We start from the raw sequence: 12,521 nt of genomic DNA, 5'->3' as shown, positions 1-12,521 counted from the left end.
CTCCCCGGAGACACTCAATGGTAGTAGGTGGGGCTTGAACCTGGGTCTTCTGGATCATAGGCGAGTGTCTTACCCACTAGGCTACTACCAGTAATATTATTTCACTTTTGCTTTTTTCTCCGGCTACTCTGGTGAGTGAAGGTGTAGAATCTTCTGGTGGACCTCCAGATTCTCCCTCTGCACCCTGATCTCCTCCTCTCTCAGCTTTTCCCTCTCTCTATCCACAAGCCTCATCTCTTCTCTCAGCCTCTCCACTTCCTCCTCCGCTCTTTCCTCCTCCTGTCTCAGCCTCTCCAGACTCTGCTCGATCTCCTCCGGACAACAGTCTGGTCCCCCGTCGTCATCTTGGTGCAGCAGCTCCGCCTCAGAGACATTTTCCGCACGCAGTCCTGCTTCAGGCCTGATGCATTTCTGTCGCTGTGCACAGGCCACGCCCTGGTTTTCTTTGCCATGGCCACAACCGGCCGGCAGAAGAAGCGTGGCTCTCTGGAGGAGGAGGTCCTGAACCTCAAAGCAGCTGTCCTGGATAATTACAGTAGCCTTTGGAGACACACAGATACACACAAAGTCACAATATGAAGCAATACGCCAGCTCACGAACCAGGCAGAAGGTCTGAACGTACCTGCAGACTGTAAAGGAGTCTAGTCAGAGTTTGCACAGCACCCTGAAACATAAAATGGCACAAATGCGTGTGAGTACGTACAAGAACCGGTCAGATTATTAGACACACAATTGAAAGATTTATTTTACAGGCTATGCTGAACCCATTGTAGCCACTGCTGTGAACGTTCACCTAAACAAGACCTGGTCAGTAGAAGTGACCTGCTCACTGTGACAACCACCGGCCATTATTGTTATAAACGGTAACTGGGCACCAGTTGGGTTTCCCAGAATGTGGACTGGGAGTGTAATAAACAATCTTTAATTACCTTAGTTATAGAAGTTAAGTTTCTGGTCATTAAACAAGTCAGTTGGCTCAGGTTTACAAGGGCAATAGACTTTTAGTGACCCTCTAGAGAGCTCAAAAAATTAATTTCAGACATTTTATACATTACAATACTATTTACAAATAAGCAGATCATTCAGTCATGAAAGGAACATTTATATATAAACATATATATTTATAAATATAATTTTTTATTATATGAAGTGATTGTCATTGTGATACACTGCAGCACAGCAGACGGTGACACAACAAAATGTGTCCTCTGCATTTAACCATCATGGCAGCGGGCAGTGTGTGGGAATGGTACTTTGCTCAGTGGCACCTTGGCAGCTCATGATTTTAAGCCACAACCTACCGATCACGGGGCCCGCTTCCTTACCTGCTAGGCCAACCACTTTACCACGATATTTACAATTTGTGCATTAAAATAAATGCTAATTATTTCACTTAATATTCAGATACATGGGTTTGATGTAAATAAATCACCTGTGTTAAACCGGTGGTTTAAAGATGTGGTTTTCTTTGTGAAATAAAATCAAAGGGGAATTAACTGAATTAAAATGGACTCTCAGTGCCCTAAAATGTGGTGTTAAGTGACGACAAGTGGTCGGAGGTGGTATTGCATTTTTCGCAAATTGAAATGGAATAAATGTTGGTATGGAGGAAGATGTACCTTAAAGAGCAGATGATGGCCATGACTGAGTTGAGGAGATGATGCCGGTTCGAGGCCAGTCAGCAGTTTACTGTCGTTACCAGGAGGCCAAATAAACGGGTGGAACCACAGCATCAGAGCGACGGCCAGTTTCTCCACTAACAGACAGACGGAGGAAGAGAAAGGGAGTTCGCTCTGCATGAATAACACTCCAGGTGTGTTTCGTGCGTTTACCTTCTCGCCGGGCCTCCATCAGCAGTGACCCGCCCTGTGGTGTGTTCTGTGGGTGGGGCCAGACGAGCAGGTCTGTGTGACTCTGACCACTGTAGTTAGCACAGACCCTTAACTTCTCCTCTAGGACAACGCACACCTGCATGTCCAGAGAGAGGAGACATTCTGCACACACACACACACAGTGTTAGTTAAATGCACACATGCACTCAGAATTGAAAAATAAGTATACTTACCCTGTATATTTTGTAGCTTCTGAACAGTGAGCTCTTTGTCTGTTTTGGCTTGTTTGTGTTCCTCAGAGAGACTGAAAAGCGACAGTTTCTCGTGATCAACGGGCTCGCGGCGCGGTTCCAGATGAAAACGCAACACGCACGATGGGGCCGCACGCACCTGTGGGCAGCCTTGGTAAGGTGTGTGAGCCAGGTGTTGCGCTCCTCTCGCGTGCCTGTGTGAATCTCGTACATCTCTGGCCCCACCGATGACTCGGTGATGAGGAACAGGCCCCTCTCCTCGTTGGCCACTTCTCTCACAATGAGCCTCTGCAGGAACACCAGCGACGCCTTCTGCTCCTGTTCACACGGCGCAGGTACGAGAGACATCGGTCCTTTGTTGGTAGTACGGTAACGATTTATGACAGACAAGAGATTTCTGCATGTGCATCATTACATACCAGTGCAGCGAAAGTAAACTTCTGTTCTTTTTCTTGCAGAAAGACCAAAACATCGGTCATGAGTACACCAAGCACCTCTGACATAAAAAAAAAAAGAATGGAAAAGTGCATTAAACCTGGAATTAAATGATCATGAAATATCTTGGTTTGATTAGATGAATGCAACACACACACCCACACACACACACATTTACAGCATTTATCAGACGCCCTTATCCAGAGCTACTTACAATCAGTAGTTACAAACAGGGACAGTCCCCCCCTGGAGACGCTCAGGGTTAAGTGTCTTGCTCAGGGACACGATGGTAGTAAGTGGGGTTTGAACCTGGGTCTTCTGGTTCATAGGCGAGTGTGTTACCCACTAGGCTACAACCACCCTATACACACACACACACACACACACACACACACTTACCTCTCAGCCTTCCAGAACTGGTCCGGCAGGTGAGTGGTCCGGAGTGTGTGAGCGTGCGCGGCGGGTGTGTGTCCAGCAGCTCCTGCTTGCTGAAGGTCTCCCCGCTCTTGGTGCGCGTGCAGCTCCTGCTGTCCAGCCTGTGCAGGATCTCCGCGAGCTTCTGGGCGCGCTGCCGCTCAGACACGCCCCTCTCGACGCCTGCGAGCACGGAGCGCAGGCCGGACAGCGCCCGCCGCACCGAGCACGCCTCAACACTGCCGTCTGACCCCCCCACCACACACACACACACACACATACACACACACACACACACACACACACACACACACAGGTAAAAAACAATGGCAGTGACACTGAGTGCAGAGGTAACCTTGAGCCTCTGGGTTGGACCTTCTCAACATGCAGCTTAAAGTAATTTATTACCACATATTTCGCACCGGCAACCCCTGCGCTGTGGTGGTGGCAAAACCAAGAACCGTCCACACCTTGTCAACTAAAGTGAAGGCCCATGTAAATATACAGCTGGACCCATCATTCCTACAGTGCAAGACACCCCCTTAATGGGTAAAATGGGTAAAACACACCAGGCCCGACAGTGTTCCAAAAGACACACCCTCTGTGTAGTGCAGGAGTCTCTCCAGCAGCACCGGGTACTTGGTGATTCTCTGCGTAACCAACAGGAGGAGCTCTGGGATCTCTCTCCTCTTCATGTCCAGATTCTTCTTCTGAAGCTGAAGAGACATGGTTACAGTATTCACGTCGGGCATTATCATTGGAGGAGAGGAACCCTGGTAGATACCATATCTTCATTTCATATCATCGTTTCTCTAAAGGTCATTTTACTTTATTATAACTAGAATTCTTTTTTTTTTTCCAGTAATCTTCTGGTTAATTCATGTTACATGGCTACTCACAGACTTACTCTAATGAAGGCCTGCAGCTTCCTGTTGCTCTGAAGCAGCTGTTTGTAGACGCCGACAGCGATGTGGTGCCTGCTGCAGAACTCAGCGTACAAACTGGTCATCTCCGAAGCGCCTGCACCAGAGAACTGCAAACGGAGGGACACCACAACCTTGGTGAAATAACCACACTCAATGAACACACGCGTGCACAACATACCTGCTGAAACAGAATGTCTCCAATGCGCTGAATGATGAAGTTCCTCTGGCTTTTGGGGAAGGTGGAATCTTGCTGCCGCACCTCCATGGCCATGAGAAAGTTACGGTGCAGAGGGAGGAGCTTGTCCACACAAGGGAAGATCTCCACTATCACATCCTGTTCTAGCTGCACCTCCTCCAGTAAACCCTGCCTCAAGACCTCGTCCATGATGGTGAGGGTCTGGACGTGGTGGAACTCTGTCTGCATCAGCTCTGAGACAGAAGAAGTCGTTTACAGACACAACACTGACCAAAAACCAGAAACATTTTTTATAATATACAATATATATACAGTACAGACCACTGAATGCCTCACTGAAGGCATCAAAACTATGAACACATGTGGAGTTATCTACATAACAAAAAGTGGAGACCTGGCCTCCACAGTCACTGGACCTGAACCCAATCCAGATGGTTTGGGGTGAGCTGGACCAACAAGTGCTAAACACCTCTGGGAACTCCTTCAAGACTGTTGGAGAAGCATTTCAGGTGACGACCTCTTGAAGCTCATCGAGAGAATGCCAAGAGTGTACAAAGCAGTAATCAGAGCAAAGAAACTAGAATATAAAACATGTTTTCACTTATTTCACCTTTTTTTGTTAAGTACATAACTCCACATGTGTTCATTCATAGTTTTGATGCCTTCAGTGAGAATCTACAAACGTAAATTATCACGAAAATAAAGAAAATACATTGAATGAGAAGGTGTGTCCAAAATTTTGGCCTGTACTGTATACAATGTGTTATACAGTACAAACACAACACAGTACAAACACAACACAACACAAAAACACACACACACACACACACACACACACATATATAGTTTCTGTGTTTATATATATATATATATATATATATATATATATATATATATATATATATATATATATATAGTTTTTGTGTTGAGTTTTTATATATTTTATATATATATATATATATATATATATATATATATATATATATATATTGTATATTGTGTTTCTGTGTTTTTGCACACTGTTTTGTATACAATGTTATATATATATTGTGTTTCGGCTATTTTGCACACTCTTTTGTATATTTTGCATATTTGTACATAACTGCTTGTGTCTTGTCACTTTCTTTTTGTTGCACTGTAGAGTTATGTCTTTAAAATAAATTCCTTGTATGTGGAAACATACCTGGCAATAAAGCTGATTACTTGTCTTATGAACCAGAAGACCCAGGCTCAAATCCCACTTACTACCATTGTGTCCCCTAGCAAGACACTTAACCCTGAGTGTCTCCAGGGGGGGACTGTCCCTGTGACTACTGATTGTAAGTTGCTCTGGATAAGGGCGTCTGGTAAATGCTGTAAATATAAATCACCGTAAATGATCTCCTGCCTCTTCACGTTCTGCTTGTCCAGGCTATTGTAGAACTCCGGCTCTACCAAAACACTCCATGACTCTGCAGTGTAGCTCATCTGACTGCTTTGGTCACTAATCTCTGTGAATTTAAACACAACACCAGTGGTAGTTTTGGTTACTGTCACATCCGTGCCGGCTCCACCCCCCGACATGCCCCGCCCTCCCCTGAATACGAGGATCTGTAGCCGTGGGCCTCCTGGTAACATCCTATTCTTAGGATGTGCGCTTGCTGGTTCCCCATTCTCACTTCTGCTCGATTGTTTCCTCACCGTATAACCTTCTGGGGTCCCATCGGCAGGGACAGGCCTCCTCCCAGGTGTAACCAGTGTCACAAGTGTCACTGAACCCTGTTCTCCATCGTTCCCTCCCCTCTTTGAAAATTACTCTTCAGCACTGATCATTATTTTTAAAGTGAAGTGATTGTCATTGTGATACACTGCAGCACAGCACACGGTGACACAACGAAATGTGTCCTCTGTATTTTACCACCAGCCTTATTTAGCAGTGGGCAACCATGACAGGCACCCGGGGAGCAGTGTGTGGGGACGGTACTTTGCTCGGTGGCACTTTGGCAACTTGGGATTCGAACCGGCGACCTTCCGATCACAGGTCCGTTTCCACCACTGCACCTTTTTAGAGGGAGTTAAAGGGTCTCTTTTATATACTTTTATATTCCAAAATAATTATATCAAATGATGCTGATGATGCTCAGCATCCTGGATAAAAATGTATTGCCTGTTGGACAGTCCTGACTTAATCTAAACCAGCGAAACAAGGAAATCTCATTCGTAACAACTGACCTCCCAAGTGGGTGGAGTCCATAGAAGAGGAGCTGACTGGCAGGCAGCTGCTGCCCTTGATGACGACTTGACCACAGCCTTCACTGTTACTCCTCCGCCTTCGGACAAGGTATTTTCAGATAAACACAACACTGACTTCATTCTTTGCTGCAACTATGAGCTTTTAAGGAAAACAAATGATGTTGCATCAAAGGACATTTTCTAAAACTAATGATCTGATGGTGGAAAATATAAGCCAGGGCCATTTAACTACAAAACATCTGATTGCTAATACTTTATTTTACTTTATTTTACTTAGTAGATGCACACCAGCAATTCTCGTTCGGTTTTTATAGATTTTGAGTTTACAAAGCTAAAAGCCCTGATAAGGCCGAACTTGTCAGAAAAGAACATGCTAGGGAGTTGTTAAGTACTAGAAATTTTTCTTATTATTTTTTGTAGTGTGTGTGCATGTGTGTTTTAGTGTATTTTTTAATAACTGATAAGTAACAACATGCTAGAAAATCCCGATATGGGCAATGAACACTGGGACGTAGATAAATTGCAGGTAATGAACACCTCATACACAGATGGCAAGACCAGGCACTGAACAAAGTGACAGAATACAACCAACACTAAGAAGAGGGACAATCAATCAATTAATCAATCAATCAATCAATCAATCCACTGGTCCAGTGGCGGCCACTAGTGGCAAGGAGAAGCTAACGCAGAAACATGACATCAAATACGCAGCATAGAGTATTTCGTTTACCCAGTTTACTTTCAATGTCAGGACATTTTACAGAAAACAACACAGACCTGTTGGAGGTGAGATTCGGAGTTGGACTACTGAACATCGCTGGTGATTTTTTGTTGGAGAAACCTTTAAGGTGGAGGAGAATTTATCTTTTAATCAGGATGTAGCTCAGCTCTTCAAAACAAGGTCTTGAATATATACTTACTGATGAGGAATGAAAGGTGTTTAGTCTTCAACGTGCCCTCGTCAAAGTCCTGGATAGAATTCATTTCATTCAAATCCATTGTCTGCATATTTTATGTACATTCTTACATGTACATTTTTTTCTTCATACCTTGCTTTTATCGATTTTACTGCTAAGGTTTTGATTCATTTCGTTATTTTCCACCTTGAAAATTTCATCTTCCTTGATTGTCTGATAATTGCTACATCAAGGCAAACGTGATGGTCAGTTCAGTAATTGGTTGTCATTGAAAATAAGCAGAAGTATGACAGATTTCTGACATAAACTGTCTGAAAAAATGACAAAAAAATGCAGATGAATACCTATGTTTTCCAGGCGATAGTTCAGGACTGAGCATGCTCATATCTGTTGGAAAGTTTATTGGTAGTGAGATACACACACACACACACACAAACACACACATCTGACAGCAGCTGCACCATTGGCATCATAGTATGATTTTGCAGACGTGAAATAACAACATAACAGAATTTATCCAAGACTCACTTCTGAATGCACAAACTTGCTTCTTTAAGCAAATCAAGTTCTTGTTCCACTTTTTCGTATTTTTCTGATTGCTGTCATGCTAAACTTTACAGTTTTAATGCACCATAATCAAATCTCACATTAATTATAGCAAATGTGAACAGACCCACCATGAGCAGGGCTGTGGTCAGGAGAGCTCTGCTGGCTGGTCCTCAGTAAGTAGGCAGATTCCGAATTCAAACTCACATTGGTAGACTGAGCGAAAAGGAAAATGATGTTAATCAAGTCAATTCTGTAATTCACAACATGATCATCATTGTGATGTCACGATAGAAATGATTTTTATTTCATTATCGGCAACCTGCTCGTCCTCTTCTGTCAAAGTGTCACTAGTACTGCCTGCGTCCTCCTCATTCTCTGGATACAACAACACACACACACGTCAAATGAGCCGTAATATTAGAACACACAAACACTAGAACTCACCAGAGTCCACAGAGGAGGAAGAGCTGTCATCATCTTCCTCCACCGCCCTGAAAACCTGGTGAGAAGAGGTGTGTCGAGTGAATGTGTGGACGCCTGCACATCCCTGAGCGTTCACGGGGTACTCACATGTGCGGCCAGTGTCTTTCTGTCACTCTGACATCCTGAAGCAGTGTTAATTGAACAACGAAATGAACAGTGAAACCACGGTGTGGTATTCATCTCAAGCTGCCAGTACAAGCGGACAGGAAGTGACATCACTCAAAAAGCCACAACGCACCTCTGCGGTCTGAAGCCTCGGGCACGTCTGCCGCTCCATCGCGTGTCAGGGAATTAATCTGGGAATGAGAACCCAGACAGACAGTATCGGACATGTCGTCTGTGAGTGTAGTGTTGTTGGATAACGGCCGTCATTCAAAAACGAACATGCGGTCTCGTGACTGAGCTCAAACTGAGCTCGTTTAAATACAGCTCGAAAAATGACACTTTTTTACATTTTTTTTACACTTTACTCTTGCACAATTTTTTATTTTTTTTACTATGACTTTTTACTATGACTTCACTCAATTTCACACCTTCACCCTACCTGCTGCACATATTTGATATTTGGTTATGTTTGCAATATTTGCATATTGGTTCATTGGTTCACTTTATACGTGCAATAATATCTGCAATACTGTGGTCTGTAGCAGTCGCTAAAGCATTTCACTGCACATCATACCGTGAATGACTGTGTATGTGACAATTAAAAATTGAATTTGAATTAAAAAAAAAAAAAAAAACATCTTATTACTGGTTACACTGCTGCATTATTAAACCATATATGGCACTGTAATTATTTTTTGCAATATTGTCAGTACTAAATTATTGTAGTATAATGCTCTGTTTTACAGTGTAATTTATAAGGCGCTTGCTGGGTGGAATAGGAGACCTTGCGGAGGAAGACGCTGTCCGTCAGACAGTCCCGTAAAAGGAGGACGGCAGAGCGGTGCCTGCGGGCGCCGCACAATCCCTTGGACACACACCTCGACACACACAGCGACAGCGCCAGAGTGCGGCTCGTGTGGCTGAACCTGAACAGGCAGGACGGTCCCGCCCACAGGTGAGTCTGTCCCGCCGGAGGTGCCACTAAAGGGTTCGGGGGACTAAAAGAAGGAGGAAAAAGAACCAATCATAATTATAAAAGCCCGCTGTGTTACATTTTTTTTGTGTGTTTTTCATTGAGCAGAGGTTCTGAGGCAAGACCTGGTGAGCAGCTTCAGAGTTGGAAGCTGATTGGACCGCTGGGCGAGCTGGATGGGCGTGTCCCCCTCCTCGTTGGGTGAAGTGACAGCCAATAGCGCCCCAGGCTGGCACAGAAGGAACCCCAGAAGCCTCAGGAACCCCAAACGCACTGATAGGTGGAGCAGAGACTCTACTGACACACAAATACAAAAGCAGGCTTGACCTCCATGTAAGATCAGATCAGATGACCTCCGTGCCCTAAGATCCGATTTTCTTGACCTCACTAAGTGCATAACTAGACACCCACATACACACACACACAGACACAATTTTATCAATGAAACACTCCAAATAAAGTCTCGGACGGACACACACTCAGTAGAACAGTGATTCATTCGCTCCGGCCAGCAGCCGCCCCTGATCGGATTAGGCAGCAGTGCTCAGAGACTCTAATCCAATCAGCATCTCCGCTCATCTCCGGACAAACCGGCAGGACACGGACCAGAGACAGAACCCACAAAGAGCTCCCATCCCAACCAACACACTCATTTACCTTCTACGAATGTGTGTAGTCCTGTATGCAGTATCTATGTGTGTGTGTGTGTGTATGTGTGTGTATACCATGCATGCCGTGTGACAACATGTCATGCGGCAGCTGCAGATTGGCCAGGGCCAGAGTCACGTTCTTGTCCATCTCCGCGCAGACGCTCCTGTCCGTCAGCCTGTACTGACCGACCAGCTCCTCGTGCTCGGAAGCTGTCAGCTGGTTGCCGCGGGTGACCAGGTATTCGGCCAACTCCTGAGCCTCGTCCTGCACGTAGGCAAGAGTCGCCACGCCCACACAAGACACCACACTGCCCGCTTTGTGTGTGTAGGCTTTCACACGGACCGTCTCCAGCAGGTTATGCCCTGTTTAAAAATAATTTATCAATAATGCAATAATTGTCCAGCATGTTAGTCCTCAAAGTATTACAATCATCCAACATTTACATTTGTTGTTCATTTGGTTGTATTAATTTGGTTAGCCATGGATTTAGTGACCAATCTTAAAATACAGTTACATAAAAAAAGTCATCATAAAACAGCAAAAATACCAAAATTACTAATAGACATCACTAGTTCCTCAGAGAGGAGTAGTTTTAAAAAATGACCATTATAGCTTTTTAATTTTTTACTTTTCTGCCAATTAAAAATTCAACTGAAGCACATCACTGGTCAAAATAGACACACTCACATTCATTCTACCACACGGTGTGAAGCACATGGGGTGGTAGTAGCCTAGTGGGTAACACTCTCGCCTATGAACCAGAAGACCCAGGTTCAAATCCCTCTTACTACCATCGTGTCCCTGAGCAAGACACTTAGCCCTAAGTTGCTCCAGGGGGGGACTGTCCCTGTGACTACTGATTGTAAGTCGCTCTGGATAAGGGCGTCTGATAAATGCTGTAAATGTAATGTAACATACACACCAGGAGCAATGAAGTAGAGCATGGTGGATCGGTACATGGGCAGAACGTGCTCCAAGGCGGAACCCTCTAGAACCACATAAAGCTCTTCATCTTCCAGTTCTGAGCTGAGCAGAGCGTAGACCCTCGCCTGGCCCTGATACAGAGACAAATGCGTACAGAATGCAGGAGACAGAATAAAACCGTAGACACATAATACATAACATAATAATAATATGCAACTGTACTCACATAGAGAGGAACATTCTGTCTGCTCAGTTTCATACTATCAGCAAAGACCTGAGGCATAAGAAACAAATTTTACTTTTTATATAACGTTGAATAACGTTATTTTTAACAAGTCAGTTCTGCATCATTGTTCGTCTGAACTACTCGAACCCTCCTTGTTCAGAAAACAAAGGAATTCAATCATCCTAATTCTGATTACTGACAATTTCACAGAAATAACATGTTTTTAGTATACAGCTGAGGGTGTAAAAAGTGTATAAATCCAACACATACCGCACATATGCTCACAGTGTGCAACGGCTGAAGATGTTGTCTTCTTCTTTGAGCAAAAAGACAAGTTCGCCCCTCTTCTATTAGAACGCTAGAACATTGGTTTCTGTCTGTTTCCACTTCTACAGTCTCTCTCTCGCTCTCCCGCACTTCCTCTCTGATTATATTATATACAGAACTGGATTGATCTGTCATCTAATGAAGAAGCAAATGCAATCTCTCTCTCACACACACACAAAAAAACACACCATAGATAAAATCTTCAAAATTCCATAAAAAATGATGACAAGCATCGGGTGGAGGAGCAGCGATGAGCAGGGGGCGGGACTAGCTTGGAAGAAATCAGAATTGAGACTTGGTGAATGCAGAACATCCCATTTACAGTTTCATAGGTTCTGTGTTCTGTGCTCGTCTGGGACTTGTCCTGCTGGAGTGGGGCTCCCGCACTAGATGATGTGAAATCACGACCCCAGGCCCACTTCTGCTCATAAGGAGTCTGTTTACGTATTACTTCAGATTGTGCAAGATTCAAGATCGGTTTATTGTCAGAACGACAGTATACTTGGTATACCGTGTATTGAAATAATGTTTCACACAGAGCCCCCACATAGTGCAATCATAAACAAAAGAAATATATATATGTATACACACACTAAACTAAACTATACTAAACTAAACTAAAACCTAAATACTGTACAGTACTGTTTTACTGTTTAACACACTACTGTTTAGTACGGTTTAATACTGCTTATTGCAGTGTGCTGAGACTACTCTTCAACATGGGAAGTAGAATTTTGGAAAAGACTGTAAACTGGATGGAAGTGGGCAGGCCCTGGTGGGTGTGTACCAACCTCTGGGTCTCTTGGCTGTTCACAATTTTCACCTTTAAGTGAAACAAAAACACACGTGACTACACCCTGGCGAAACTAATCCAGCTTAAACCGTAGACGTTTGGTGTCTTTCGATTAATTGCTGTTATAGGGCCATTCTGAATTTGCATTATCCTGAATTAAAAATATTTCTTTTTACACTTATATTCTTTGACACTTAGACCTTTGAGACAGTGACTCACAGGAAAACATTGCGTTCCACCATTGACGGTGTTGATCACTAAGTTCACAGTGGAACCGAACAGCACC

The 12,521-nt window shown here is 44.0% G+C and overlaps 1 protein-coding gene and 2 long non-coding RNA genes across 3 annotated transcripts; all 3 read right to left on the bottom strand.

Moving 5' to 3' along the window:
• Nucleotide 1: 1 nt before the first annotated feature.
• On the bottom strand, nucleotides 2-7,102 carry LOC114788206 (rho guanine nucleotide exchange factor 28). Its single transcript, XM_028976566.1, has 14 exons — nucleotides 7,065-7,102; nucleotides 6,267-6,364; nucleotides 5,426-5,545; nucleotides 4,038-4,288; nucleotides 3,841-3,966; nucleotides 3,532-3,649; nucleotides 2,919-3,179; nucleotides 2,504-2,580; nucleotides 2,224-2,402; nucleotides 2,067-2,137; nucleotides 1,834-1,995; nucleotides 1,621-1,757; nucleotides 624-665; nucleotides 2-540 (listed from the first exon to the last, which is right to left on the bottom strand). The coding sequence occupies exons 1-14, from the start codon at nucleotides 7,100-7,102 to the stop codon at nucleotides 124-126; spliced, it is 2,097 nt and encodes a 698-aa protein (XP_028832399.1). The 3' UTR covers nucleotides 2-123.
• A 103-nt stretch (nucleotides 7,103-7,205) lies between these two features.
• LOC114794234 (uncharacterized) lies at nucleotides 7,206-7,592 on the bottom strand. The gene is made up of 3 exons (XR_003750325.1): nucleotides 7,549-7,592; nucleotides 7,337-7,427; nucleotides 7,206-7,256 (listed from the first exon to the last, which is right to left on the bottom strand). It is a non-coding gene; the product is annotated as an uncharacterized LOC114794234 (long non-coding RNA).
• Nucleotides 7,593-10,909: 3,317 nt separating this feature from the next.
• Nucleotides 10,910-11,450, bottom strand: LOC114794220 (uncharacterized). Its single transcript, XR_003750322.1, has 3 exons — nucleotides 11,386-11,450; nucleotides 11,116-11,163; nucleotides 10,910-11,020 (listed from the first exon to the last, which is right to left on the bottom strand). It is a non-coding gene; the product is annotated as an uncharacterized LOC114794220 (long non-coding RNA).
• Between the last annotated feature and the right edge of the window lie 1,071 nt (nucleotides 11,451-12,521).

Source organism: Denticeps clupeoides, chromosome 1, assembly GCF_900700375.1.
Source record: "Denticeps clupeoides chromosome 1, fDenClu1.1, whole genome shotgun sequence".
NCBI lineage: Eukaryota > Metazoa > Chordata > Actinopteri > Clupeiformes > Denticipitidae > Denticeps > Denticeps clupeoides.
The sequence above is the reverse complement of the archived record's forward strand: the minus strand, read 5'-3'. Positions and strand labels throughout refer to the sequence as shown.